General features: G+C 34.4%; 2 protein-coding genes across 4 annotated transcripts; one reads left to right on the forward strand and one right to left on the reverse strand.

Annotated features, from left to right (window-relative positions):
* The first annotated feature begins 6,490 nt into the window (after nt 1–6,490).
* On the forward strand, nt 6,491–8,114 carry LOC116133943 (AAA-ATPase At2g46620-like). Its single transcript, XM_031419608.1, has one exon. It carries the CDS (start codon nt 6,552–6,554, stop codon nt 7,944–7,946), a length of 1,395 nt encoding a protein of 464 aa, XP_031275468.1. The 5' UTR covers nt 6,491–6,551; the 3' UTR covers nt 7,947–8,114.
* A 382-nt stretch (nt 8,115–8,496) lies between these two features.
* On the reverse strand, nt 8,497–11,811 carry LOC116133948 (putative transcription factor bHLH041). 3 transcript variants are annotated; one of them, XM_031419614.1, is made up of 8 exons: nt 11,330–11,811; nt 11,115–11,240; nt 10,888–10,993; nt 10,763–10,777; nt 10,587–10,649; nt 9,775–10,476; nt 9,237–9,638; nt 8,497–8,579 (listed from the first exon to the last, which is right to left on the reverse strand). In XM_031419614.1, exons 1-8 carry the CDS (start codon nt 11,440–11,442, stop codon nt 8,505–8,507), a joined length of 1,602 nt encoding a protein of 533 aa, XP_031275474.1. In that variant the 5' UTR covers nt 11,443–11,811; the 3' UTR covers nt 8,497–8,504. The 3 variants fall into 3 exon arrangements, with proteins under 3 accessions (XP_031275474.1, XP_031275473.1, XP_031275472.1); XM_031419613.1 differs by having other exon boundaries at nt 10,888–10,996; XM_031419612.1 differs by having other exon boundaries at nt 10,888–11,020.
* Nucleotides 11,812–14,445: the final 2,634 nt, after the last annotated feature.

Consider the following 14,445-nt stretch of genomic DNA (forward strand, 5'->3'; position numbering starts at 1 on the left):
AGCGATGTGATTCTTTGCCTTCAACAGAAATATGCTAAGTATAACCAGGTCGTGGACCTCAGTTAAGATAAGAGGCGCATCGATACGACACTGAATAGGGTCTAATCTAGGTCGTCGACCTTACAGAAGGAGACCATATCAGGTCGCTCGTAGGAAAGTGCACTGTGACCCCCTTGTAGCCAGGTCGGATTGACCAGGCGTCATTCGGGACCTATCAAATTAAGGCATAATTGTGAAGTTCTCAAGGTTCGATTCTCAAACCTTAAAAACTAGGGGATTTCTATTATGCTTGAAAAAGTAGGGTTGACGCGGAGTCTTGTAAGTGTGGAGTGGTCAGAACTTGGGAAGGTTTTGCAACAGTTTAGACGTGGCCACATCGCATAATGACACAATTGGCATGCCACTGTCAGTGCAGTGGGTAAGTGCCAGGTTAGCGAATGGTTGGAAATCGTCCACGTGTCCAACCCTGTGAAAGTCGAGGAAATCACTTGGGCATGTGAGCAATGGGACGTAGAGAAGGATTTGCACAGTACCTACCCACTTACAGATTTAGTAATCATTACCTTGGTTTATCCCACTATAAATAGAGGCCTCCCCTTTCATTTGCGGGATTAGCTAATTTCATTCTTGAATAGCTTACTCTGTCTCTCTTGTATTCTCTAAGCTGTAACTAAGCTCATTGAATGCAACCTGATCTGACTTTCATTAATACAATATCAGTGGACGTATGATTCGTTTTTGAGCATCTGAACCACTTTAAACATTGCCTTTCACTCTTTATTTAATTAAATATTCTCATATCGCATGTGACTTCTAAATCCATTTAGCATTTATCAAGTGCGAATAGTTGATGTCAAAATCATGCATCATCATACTTGTACATAATCAATTATGCAAAATGGTATTTTAGATGCATTGAAGAAAATAACTCATTTAAACTTATAATCGAATGTGCCACAAACAATTAAGGGGGTGTTTGTCTAAGCTTATAAGCTGGTCAAACTTGCTTATAAGCTCTAAAATTAAGCTGACCTGTTTGTTTATAATTTTTTTGAGCTTGCAAGCAAAAAAAAAAAAAAGTTGGGGGGGAGATACTTTTTTTTTTTTTTNTAATGGAGGGGTCTTCTTCATTTTATAACAAATTGAGGCGTGTAATCATCATTAAATCCATGGGTTGGTGTGATTGTCAGGATGTAATCCGGCTTTACGTCCCATTTTCCTTTTTCCAAGCTGATTTCGCACGACTTGCTGCAGAGGAATGGACGCGTGTGAGCTCCACATTACTTTGCAGGTCTGACGTGTGCATGTTGCCCTGACGGGAGCAGGTCACCCGTAACGTGACTCTTCCCACGTCAGCCCTTTGTTTTCCCGGGTATAACACAAACTTTTCAATGGAAGAACAAAAGTATAAATCTTTCAATTAAGGGATAATAAAGTTGCAAATCCTTCGATTAAGGAACTATAAATAGTAACTTAGAGTTAGAATTAACTTTATATGAGGGCAAAACAGTAATTACATATTTTAAAAAATAAATTTTTTATTTTATTTTAAGTACTATTTTTTTTTTTTTAAAGTCAAGGGTATCTAAGTCTTTTTATTACTTTTAAGGTAAATCACTTTTAACCGTCTCTTAATTGAAGGATTTACAACTTTTGTTCTCTTCATTGAAAATTTCTAAAAGTTTTGTAACTTAATATTTTATATCTCTTTTTTCTTTCAGAAAAAGATAATTGAAAAATATAGAAAAAATCTTTATAATAAACTTAAATTATACTTGTTTAGAAATAAGATGAAATTTTGGGATAAATGTTTGGAATGAGTAGTATTACTCTAATAGAATTGACTAGAATAGGAGATATTAGAATTTAATGGTTCATACTTTTACATGTCTAATGTTACTCATTATTTAAATTGTGCATGGCTTTGTTTAATGGGTTGTGTTGAGATTTAAGTATTAGCGTAATATAACCGATGTATATGATGTTAACAGCCCTTAAAAAAAAATTTGCAAATAATAAAGTTGCTTTGCGCTTTTCAATCTAAATGGGTTCTTATTTTATTGTCTAAAATGGGCATGAGGCAACTAGGAATTTGATACAAGTGAGATAAATTCAACAATTTTTTTTTTTTTTTTTTTTTTAAAGTAGCAAATATTAAATAGTTGATATTCATTTATAATATTTTATATTGCTGTGCAACGGAAACACAAATTCTAACGCTAGCTATTGAAATATGAGTAATGTTACATCCACAACCTTTTTATACAAACTTTCTTTTACAAGCTTATGTGGCAAAAAATAATTGGGTAAAAGTTTATTTTAAATTTAAAATTACCTAATCATACTTTGCTACAAAAGTTTATGAGAGAAAATTTGTATTAAAAGATTGTGTGTATAGTATTATTGTTGAAATATAATAACTACTACTAAAGGGGAACTAAATGGCCAATAATAAATTCAAAAATAAAGAATACCAAAAAATTAACGAGGTTTGGTATTATTACCTATGTCCTCGGACGCTGCAAAAAACTCCACTATTCTCTTGAAGAATATTACAAATTTTTTAGCAATACTACAAATACACAAAATAAAAGAAATGTAGAAAAACTCTAAACTATAGGTAAAGAACCCTTTGTAATAAGAGTATAAGGGATAATACTTTTGGGATGATCAATAATACAACTTGGCCTCCTTTAGATAGACCTTAATTTCTCACCTCATTCATATTCCCACTTGATGTAGGATTGCTAATTATACTTTTCCTATTCGATGTGGAATTGCTAATTATCCCATTCCTACTTGATGTGGGATTACTAATTATCCCATTCCTATTGGGAGTGTGATTGCTAATGAGCTAATTTTTAACAAATCTCCACCTTGACAAATTAACAAACCTTCAAAGTTCTTCTGTATTCTTCTAAAAAATTTTGCAACACCTTCAAATGGTGCAATCAAACACATAGGTTCCATTTCATAGCTTGCCAATATCTTTTACTAGGATCATGTAAATGCATGCTCATAATTCCAACGACATGTGAAATGTTGGGCCTAGTAAACACCATTGCATGCCAATGATCAATCTGATTTCTTCTGTACTTTTGCCTCATCATAAACCTATCAAATTGCTTGTGCCACTGTCTTGATGACTTCTTTAGTAGCGATTTCTCCAATTTGCAAACCCAATTTTCCTTTCCAACAACCCTATAACCATCTGGCCGAGACATGTAGATTTCCTCTTCTAAATCACTATGTAGAAGCACGATTTTCATATCTAGTTGAGCTACTTCAAGATTCATATGCATTACCAAGGCCAACAAAATCCAAATGGAAGAATGTGTCACTACTGGAGACAATACTTCATCAATTTCTTCCTTTTGAGTGTATCCATTTGCTACCAACATGGCTTTGTATCGAACATCTTCTTTGTTAGGAAATCCCTCATTCTTTGCATACCTAATCATCTTATGTAGGGATCGCATTTTATCGTTCATGGCTTGCCCCCATGATTCACAATTTGAACTCCTCACCGCTTCTTTGAAATTGGTAGGAATATCATCACCTACAATTGGAAGTTGATAGGCCACCATATCAGCAAAACGAGTTGACTTTCGAATTTCTCATCTTGGTTTATGATATGTAATTTATGGTTGCTCTGGAGATTCTTGGGATAAAATATACTTTTCACTTTTAATGACCCTCTCTATCATAGGAGTGTCAACATTTCTAACTGGACTCACGAATGTTGTTTCAAACTTCACCTGTTGTCGAGTATGCTCTACTTGCTACAGAGTACTATTAACCTTTTATCTGGCTTCCTGTTTTCTTCTCTAACATAGAAGACTTATCAAATATCACATTCCTATGAAACAGTATTTTCTTCGAACTTGGACACTAAAGATGATATCCTTTCACATTTGAGGTAATCCTCATGAATACTGTTTTCTTTGCTTTATGATCTAACTTAGATTCTTTCACATGATAATAAGTAGTGGAACCAAAAACATGTAAAAAGTCATAATAAAAAATAGGTTTTCCAAACCAAACTTCTAATAGAGTTTCTCCCTCAATTTTAGTTGATGGTAAATGATTAATGAGATGGCATGCATTAGTAACTGCCTCAACCCAAAATTCCTTGCTTAACTCGACATTAGACAACATACATCAAACTTTCTCCAGTATATTTTGATTCATGCATTCTGTCACCCCTATTTTGTTGTGGTGTATTTCTTACTGTAAAGTGATATATTATACCTTTATCTTAACAAACTTTTAGGAAAAGGATCACTATGATACCCTCCACTTTTATCTATTTGCAACTGCTTGATCTTTCTGTCTGTCTGAGTCTCAATCATTTTTTTCTATTTAAGGAAAACCCTGAGTACATCATTTTTAGTCTTCATAGCATACACCACACTCTTTTAGAAAAAATCATCTACAAAAGTGACAACATAGTGCATACCTCTCAAAGATATTGTTTTGATAGGTCCCCACTTTTCAGAACAAACATAATCTAAAATACCCTTAGTATTATAGATTGCGGTGCCGAACTTCACTCTTGTCTACTTTCCTAGATCACAATGCTCACAAAAATTCAGCTTACAGGTCTTTGCACATTTCAATAAGCCTTGACTCACCAACCTAAGTAAGGCTTTTTTACTTGCATGCCCCAAACTAAAGGTGGCAGTGGGTCATGTTGTGCCAAAATTTTCAAGGCCCACCATTCCATGGGTCGTGCCAAGCCGTGCCAGAAAACCAAAGCTTTGGCCCACGGCCCATGGTCCGGTGGGCCTTGTCGTGCCGTACCTTCGTGGGCCGGTATAGGCTTTTCTCAAACAATATAAATATTTTGATTTTTTTTTTAATTTTCATAATTATATTTTATAAGAAATGAGGACGATACCTCTGAGATTTTATTAATGCTTCACTTATGGCAAAAGAATACCATGGTTACATGATGAAATTAAACCAACAAAATAAAAGAAACCTATGCTATGCATGGAATTATAAACTTATATGTTACATGTACAAGTATCACTAATTTTCACTTTCATCAATATCTAAAATCTTGAAATCTTCTAATATATCATCAGCAACACGATTTTGTATCTTGAAATTTGCCGTCACTCAATCTTTCATGCACATAATAGCTTTAATAACACTTGGATGTAAACTTGATCTTTTATCGACTAATACGTGTCTATCTGCATTAAAAGTTGATTCAGATGCTATAATAGAAACTGGAGTTGTCAATAAAAAATAAAGTATCAAAGTAAAAGTTTGAAATAAAAATATAAAGAATTTGGGTTTAGATACAAGAATGTCAAAAACTATTATTGAAAGGTGAGTTTTTTTTGGTTTAATAACTTTTATACAAAACACGTTCTATTTTCATAACCTCTACTTTTAAAACATTTATTCTCATAAACTATTCTACTTGAACAAGTCCAAATAAAAAAAGGAATATTTTCTTTATAATTGTCGTTCACCTTCCCGGAAGTATCTAAAAGTATCAGTAATCATCGTAATCAAATTATGAGAATGAATATAATAATTTCAATGTGGAGGTTTCTAACTTTGAAGCAAAAATAAATTAATAATTTTTCTCGTGTTTGAAAATGGAAAACACGTTATTTTTTTATTCAGGTGTCTTTCTAGAACATTGACTCAGCAAGTATTGCCTATAACTTATATCCCAAACCGTAAATTAAGGAGAAATTAAACTCTCATTTTAAATCATTAAATCATGCAAAGTATTAGTAGGTGTATAATTGTCAACACTTGGAAAACAAATTTTGTTATTATTAATAAAAATAATATCATGTAGTGATATTAAGTATTAACTATTATTTTGGCTAGTTGAGTGTGGGATACAATTTGTAGAATAGAAGATTGTTTTAATTATTAGAAGATTAATTAACTTTCATATTTGAATAATATTAAATGCAAATAATCATCAAATCTTTTAATATACAAATATTATTCATTTAACAAAATGATACTTGTACAGTCATTAATTTTGTTTGGATGCATTTACATTAGTAAACACGTATCTATACAAATGCCAGCTAACAACAACTTTGATTTTTTCATTTTACTTGTTCTAAACTTATTGTCATTTTATTACAAATGGAACAATTCAATACTTTACCAATTCTCTAAAATCAAAACCTTATTTATATAATTATTTAATTCCCTAATTAGTTATAATAAATCAAATCCCACTATGCTTCTTGACTCAAAAGAATAAGACACACATTTCCACTACATCAATTCGGGGTTAATTTTATTTTCCCCATGTCAAATAATATTATTGATATATTTTAATCCCTTATTAATAAACCGAATAAGCTTAATACTCTTCGTATTAGTCACACCCAAACCAAAAGCCACCTTTGACTCTTCTATTCATTTCAACATTTCTCCTTCATTTTTTGACCCTTTTTATTTAATTCATTGCCGGCTGAAGCCTGACTGCAAAAATATTCACATCTCCATATTTATGTATAAACACCAAAACAAACCCTACCCTGTCCTCTTCATTATCATCATCGATGATGAATATTTTTCCACTCTTTTTCACCGTCATTTTCTTTCTATTCATCCTTCGATTTCTCTCAAAAACATCCCTTTTCCACATCCTTTTAAACTGTTTCCGATCTCTGGAAGATTGTTTTCACGTGTATCAATCCTTCAAAGTTCCACAACTCAATCAAAACTTCCAAGAAAACCTCCTTTATCGTAAAGTCTTCACTTATCTCAACTCTCTCACTTCTCTTGAAGACTCCGAATTCACCAACCTCTTCACCGGCTCCAAGTCTAACGACATCACGCTCAACCTCGACGTCAACCAGACCGTCCACGACACTTTCCTCGGCGCCAGACTCACATGGAATCACCAGAACGGATTATCAAAAACCACTTTGGTTTTGAGACTCAGAAAGAAAGATAAAAGAAGAATTCTACGTCCGTATCTTCAACATATCCTCTCTGTAGCCGACGAGATTGAAGAAAATATGAAAGAAATTAGATTGTACATGAATTTGGAGAGTCAAAGTCAACATAATGGACGGTGGAGATCGATCCCCTTCACGCATCCGGCCACCATGGAGACAGTCGTTCTTGACACCGAAGTAAAAAACAAAGTCAAAGCTGATCTCGAAACGTTTCTTAAATCGAAACAGTATTATCACAGACTTGGTCGTGTTTGGAAACGGGGTTATCTTTTATATGGAGCTTCCGGTACTGGGAAATCAAGTTTTGTTGCTGCTATGGCTAGGTTCCTGTGTTATGACGTGTATGATATTGATCTGTCACGGGTTTCTGACGACTCTGATTTGAAAATGCTTTTGTTGCAAACGACTTCTAGGTCGTTGATTTTGATCGAGGGTCTTGATAAGTTCTTGAGTGAGAAATCAAGGGCTGTGAGCTTGTCGGGGATCTTCAACTTCATGGATGGGATCATATCTTGTTGTGGGGAGGAGCGTTTGATGGTGTTCACGATGAATGATAAGGATCAGATTGATGATCAAGCGCTGATGAGGGCAGGGAGGATTGATGTTCAAATACACTTCCCATTATGTGATTTTTCCACCTTCAAGATTTTGGCCAGCAATTATTTGGGCGTGAAGGATCACAAGCTTTTTGTTCAAGTTGAAGAGGGTTTTCAAAATGGGCCGAGTTTGAGCCCGGCCCAAATCGGTGAACTCATGATCTCGAATCGGACTTCGCCCACCCGAGCCTTGAAATCAGTAATCAATGCCTTGCAAAGATTGAATGAAACTGGGCCGGGTCAACCCGTGGATGAGAGAGTATTGTCTGGGGAAGGTAGCCAAACAGTAAAAGAATTTAAGAAATTGTATGGGCTTTTAAGGATTGGAAGTAGAAGGAAACAGGGCCCATTGGATTTAAGTGTGGCCCAGAAGGAAGGTTCAAGACATGAAGCTTGAAAGAAATATTTAGGCTTCGGGTCATTTTATAATGTCGAAAAAATATGACACAGCGAAAGTAGATAGGGATCATTCAAATATTTTTTCAATGTATGTAGGATGATTAAAAATTTTCTTATTATTATGGACCTTCTGTTTAATTCAAAGTTTGAATAGGTTATTGTTACATGATACCAAAATTTATTGCAACACAATTTTAATTTTTACAGATTCTACAATTTTCTTAATAATTCCTAAATAACATGTTAACGTAAATATACAAGAATCCTCAAACACAAAGTAAGAGCAAAACCCTCACCATCATCNCAATTTCGGCGCGCGACACGTAATTTCGTTAATATTTAAATGGAGGCATGAATATTAATTAATAATGAAATTCTTATACATGAATGGCTATAAAAAATGAGCAAACATGGTACATAGATGGATATATAAATTACGTGATGTGGTGGTGGAGATAAACTTCATGTCTACAATAGTGGATCATCTCCGCCCGCCAAAATCAGTTGACTAGTTTGCGGTAAAAGAAGGTTCACTTGTCCATTGTCATTGTCATTGTCATTGTGAATGTGCCATCTCAGAAACAACTCTTCTTACTGCTTCCTGGAAAGCTGATTCGTCCCATTCGTTTCCCTGCACTCAGCAATTTCGTAACTTTAATTTACCTATATCAACATCTGCAATCTATTTTTATACAAGAATTAGAAAAACTACATTCATTGTTTTGTATATTTAATTAGCCTTCGTTTTGCCTTGTTTAATAATTAACGATACAGAAGATTTTCATTTTTCTATTCCATTCATGCATCCTAGATCCTAGACGGAGTTTTATCTACAGATAAATACAAGAATTTAGGGGGATTTTTTAATCCTTATCAACTTCATCATGTTTCTCGCCACCAAACATGCATGAACTAAGAATCTGTACGGACAATCCGAAAGTCTCCCTTGTTAGCTCTCAGGTTTTTTTTTTTTTTTTTTGGCTTGAATTAAAAATATTTCTTGTATATAAACTCTTAACATTTTTTACATTATGAGAAGAAAAAGATTTAGGACATGTTTTTAAAGAACTGATTGTTATATATCCTTTATAGTGTTTTTTCTACAAAGCTTTCTTATTGAAGGTATTTTCAGCATTGGCCGATTAATTCACCCCAAAAAGATGTTGATTTTTGTGTTTTCTCTATAACGGTGCTAGACAAATCCTAGTATGATTTGTTTCTTTAATAAAAATGAAAGTTTAACATCGTTGTGATAAAGAATATGCATTACATATTTCATAATACATACCTGAATTCTCAATCTGAAGATTACATGATTAGAAGAACTTGATTCCGCTGTCCTGGTACTGGCTTCCATGGACACCAAGCTCACATCGTTAACTCGTTTCAATAATTCCAGTATGCGGATTATTAAATCCACCATAGAACATTCTGCTGTTACACTCACTCTCAAGTCGACAATTCTCTCTTCCGAGGTTGATTCAGGTACAGGAATAACAAGTATCTGAGGTCTTTGATTCGGAGAACCTCTTGCTTCTTCAGCACCCACTTCTTTGGCTACGGCAGCAGGAGCCGGAGCCGGAAAAATTTGGGCCTCCAATTTCTGGTTTCTTTCACGAAGTTCTGCCACTTTATCTTTCAATGTGCTCAAATACTCTCTTGTTTTAATAAGCAATGATGCTTTGTCTTTCTACAAAGTCCATTATTTATACATTACACTTAATAATATAAACATATATCTCTTGAAAATGCGTTAATTAAGCTATAGTTAAGTTAAAAGCATATCCTGGATGAAGATTAAGCTACTTAAAGAAAATATTTCATACCTTTGTTCCAGGTGGAAGTAGTGATCTGAGCGCCTGGAAGCTTTCATTGAGCTTCTCGCGCCTTTTTCGCTCTGATATCATATGGTGCAATTGAGTGTTGGTGGGGCGGTTTTGTAACGCATGTTCACGTCTCGCATTATTAAGCCTCCTATAATATGAAATCGCTCGTTTCAGCATACTTTGCGTCCGCTTTACCATTTGAGATGCTGGAGCTAAAGCTGAATTATACTTCTTGAACGCGCTCGGTTGCGGGTTTACTCGGTAATTGAGAGGTAGATTTGGCCGCTGGGGTTGATTTTGATGTTGATGTTGCTGAGATGATGATGAAGAAGAAGTAGGGGAAGTTAAAACAGCAAAAATGGCTCTTGTCATTGCAGCATGCTCACTCTCGGGCGTTGGTAATTGAATGTTTCGCATTTGAGCAAATGCTTGCATGGCTTGGTGGTGTGGACTAATTGTGGTTGGTAATATTGGATGCAATGAAGGAACCTCGTTGAGGGTATCTGGTATTTGGGATGTGGTTGGAATGTTGAATATGAGAGAGGAGTATTCTGGGCTATCCATGGATACAGATCTTAATGAGGATGAAGATGATGAAGGTCGATTGGGATCAGGCACTTGTCCTGGAATCTCTTGTGCTGCCGATTGTCGAGGGATTAAGTCCTTCGGGAACAAATTGCTCATCTCCGTTTCCATGTTAATCTGATTTTAGAAATGAGATTAAACCAAATTCAGCTTTAAGAATTTATTAATTAAGAATATCATGTTTCCCGAGATTAAAGAATGAAATGGCAATTAAAATGGATTCTTACTTGTGTCATACTGGACAAGCCTAGCTCAATTTCTCCACTCTTGCACGCCATGAATACTGCAGTCTGGAAATATTGAATGAAAAAAGAAAATTGTTATCTTTTTGCTTTGTATTCATTATATGTAAAGCGATCAGAATACGTGCAAGAATATTTCTTTATAGATAAAGTTGTCAAACCTTAATCCTTGCTTCCTGTGAAATAGAAACAATGACAATAAATTAGCCATAACAAATGTATTCTACAAAATTTAGCACAAATGCAGTTAACGTTCAACTCTTGCGCTAGTATATTAAATCATTACCCGATAAAATAGGCGCTGTGCATCATTGGATGCCAATCTCTGAAGGTCGGATTCATTCAGCTCAATGTAATGCTGACTGTTCTTGAAAGCCAGACCTGGAACACGGCTGCTACAGTGAAACAAGAAGGCACCCCTTTACAATACAGTTTATGTTATAATTAATATCGATCTATAGAAAAATTATATGTATGTAACATAATTTAATAAATTTCTATATATATGCTTACTCAGGTTCAACAACGCCGATAACTGATTTACGGTACTCATCGAAAAGCCTCCGAGATATCGTTCCGGACGACGGACTAGGTTGGCTGTTGTCTTCATGGTAACATCCATCCCAGAAGATCAAACAACTGGTAATTAAGAATCGAAAGACGGTCAGCTGAATCGATATATTGTCATAAAAAATGGAAAAAAAGTAAGAGGGAGAGTTGATATATACTTGGGTAATTCATAATATGACCATAAGCAAATATAAGTGCAGCCAAAGGACTGCATTACTGATCGGAGAAAGTTTGCTCGTGCTACATCGTCAAGAAGGAAATCAGTGTCCATGGATCACGTGCAGTTAGCCGTTGGCTAACTAGTTAACTAACCTAACCATCTGCACCACTGCTGGATCCTTTTCCTTCTGGATCATCATCTCTATGATCTCTTTAGCAGGCTATCTAATTTAAATAATCTTTTAGCTGATGAAGAAGACATGATTATAATGATGATGATCAGACCCGGAGAAAGTCTAGAAAAGTCATGTTGAAATTGTGAGAGATAGATGCGGCGTAAATTAAATATATAGCATAGTAGGAGAATGGAGGAGAACGCCAGTACTTAATTTAATTTTATGATATAAAAGAATAATCTGAAGGTTGCCAGAAGAGAGGAAGAAGAACCCACTTGGGAGTTTGAGGGAATTATTTGTAAATGGGAGCTTGAAAAGTAGTAAGAGAGAGAGATTAAAGAAAAACTTGAAAAGTATACGGAGCGGCCAGCCACTGGCACAGGGAGATGGTAGAAAGAAGAAGAAAAGTAATGGGTCAAAGTCCTCGCTCGCCACAGTTTGAAAAGAGTCAAGGGAGGAAGGCAGACTGTCTCTTTCCTCTTTCTATATTATTTCTTTATTAAAATGGTTTGTTTGCTCCTCTCCAATGCCCCGGTCTCCCTCAATGTATATATATATATATTATGTTATTTATGTAAATTTCATAAATAAATTACATGCTATATTTTAGATTAGCATATTGATAAGTTTTATTAAATTATATTTGTATTTATCTTTAGTAATTGACTTGTATCATCATAAATATTTGTTTTGAAAATAAAAGAAAGGTCAATCAATTATTAAAGAAAAAGTCGATATTTTTTTTTTTTAAAAGAAAATCTTAAATTCTCTCGAAATAACTCTATTTTATCTCTTATTTTAATTTATGATTTTATCAATCACATAACACTATACAAAAAGTTATTAAAGTAAGTTGTATCATGTGTTTGTTTATATAAAATTTAGAGATTGGTCTTTTATACAATCTAATGCCCATCTCCTAATTTAACAAGCAAAGTTGTAATACTTCAAATTGCAGAACAACTCAACCCTATTGGTCCTACATAAACTGCCACAGTCGGCAGTACTCTTGTGTGCGAACTGCAAAATCTTTGTTTAGGTTATTACAAATTAAGACAAGTCAGCTTTAAAGAGTCTTCCACTAGGAATTTCAATAAGATTTGATGGAATTAAATCAAGATGGTGGCTAGTTAGTTCGAATATAGTTGACACAGTATCACTACACTTATAATGGTATAAACTATATATATATATTTTTTTTTTTTTAATCGGAGTGTCTGGACCAACTTAAGCGCACCTCAACTAATCTATCAGGATCCTGAAATGATCCACATAGTAAAAATTCTAGCAACTAACCCTATTAGTAACCCTAAAAGGAACTCGAACTCAGGACTTCTTGAGTAATATACCTAAAAGTCCCTATCGAACCGCTTAACCACCAAGAGATAATTAAACTATACAATTCTATACATTATAAGTAGCGTTTTGCTTCTACAAGAACGCCATAAGGTTAAGGTAATAATTTTATTTATATAATTGTGAAACAAAATTGATTATTGCACGGCTATAAAATTAATAAATTGACTTGTGTATTATTTTTAATTGGTTATGATAGAAAAACTAAAATCGATTTGCGGGCTGGGCTTGATGCATGTCATCTATACTTAGGCCAATATGAACTTTAATATTATGATGAGGGAGCCGATTAGGAAAAAAAAAAAAAAAGACTATAAACAGGGATCACATCAACTTCGCTATAGGATTTTGAACATGAAGAATTAAGAGAGTAAAATTTAACCAGATTAATAGATATCAACTATATATACAACAAAAACTCTTAGATCTATATAATTAATTATTGACGCTTGATTTTGGACACCAACGACTCGCACATGGGAAACACTGAGCTGACTCAAGAGACACACGTGATGGATCCATGAGATTTGAATATGGAGCTGAGATTATATATTTTACAGAAAAATAAATAAAAGATTGGCAAGAGAGGGTTTTTATAGTGGTTCGGATGCTCAACAAGCGACTCCTACATCCACTGTTATTTTATTGCTCACTGACTATTTCTATGATTTTGCCCGTAATGTATACAAAGATGAAGAAATACAGTGTTTTACAGAGAGAAAGAATTGAAACTCAAATCTCAGCCCAGCCTCCCGCCTCCAGCCCCCCTTCTTCGTGAAGAGAAATGCCCATTTATTCACCCAAACACTCAATGTAATGAGTGTTTTGCAAGTTGCCTTGACACATGGAAGACTCTCGTCCATTCATCTCTTGAAAGGAGATATAGTTGATGAGAATATCTTTGGAGATATGGGCTTGACAGCTGGTACAAGAAGACATTAAATGAGCTGACATAGGCGTGATTTTTTAGGCACAACATTAATTTTGTTTCAAATGCTAAGCTTCAATAATAGGAGTATGAATAATAATGTGAATGACATTTTAATGAGTTATTTATGAAAACCCTCGTATGTTTTGCTTATTAATTGACCCCCTACTCGTATCGGAAATGAGATCCTAACCTTCATTCCATTAATCTTAATTAATATTAAAGTATAATTGATATTTTCAAGTTTTAAGAAGGATATTTTAGACTTTTCAACTTTCTAAGAAAACTCTAAGGGTGCGTTTGGATCGGGAGCATATAAGATGATGGAGATAATTTACAAGATTTCAGTGTTTGGTTTGCAAGTAATAAAATATTACGAGAATTTTTTATTGTAAATAGTGTTTACTGTTGGTAATGTGGGGGGTAATCCGATACCCTCCCCCACCCCTGCGATTAAAACATTATCGGAATAATATGATTTTTATACCCATTTTTCCCTTAATTAAAAATCATTTTGGACACAATTGCTCTTAAATGTCTTTCAAATAACAATTACCTAGCCCCCTTACATTTGAGAAATTAGCTAAAACATCATAGCCACAAAAAAGTTTAAAAGTCAACGAAATACCCCCAGCCACCCAAGACCACCGCTGGC

Source organism: Pistacia vera, unplaced genomic scaffold (assembly GCF_008641045.1).
Source record: "Pistacia vera cultivar Batoury unplaced genomic scaffold, PisVer_v2 Contig277, whole genome shotgun sequence".
Lineage (NCBI taxonomy): Eukaryota > Viridiplantae > Streptophyta > Magnoliopsida > Sapindales > Anacardiaceae > Pistacia > Pistacia vera.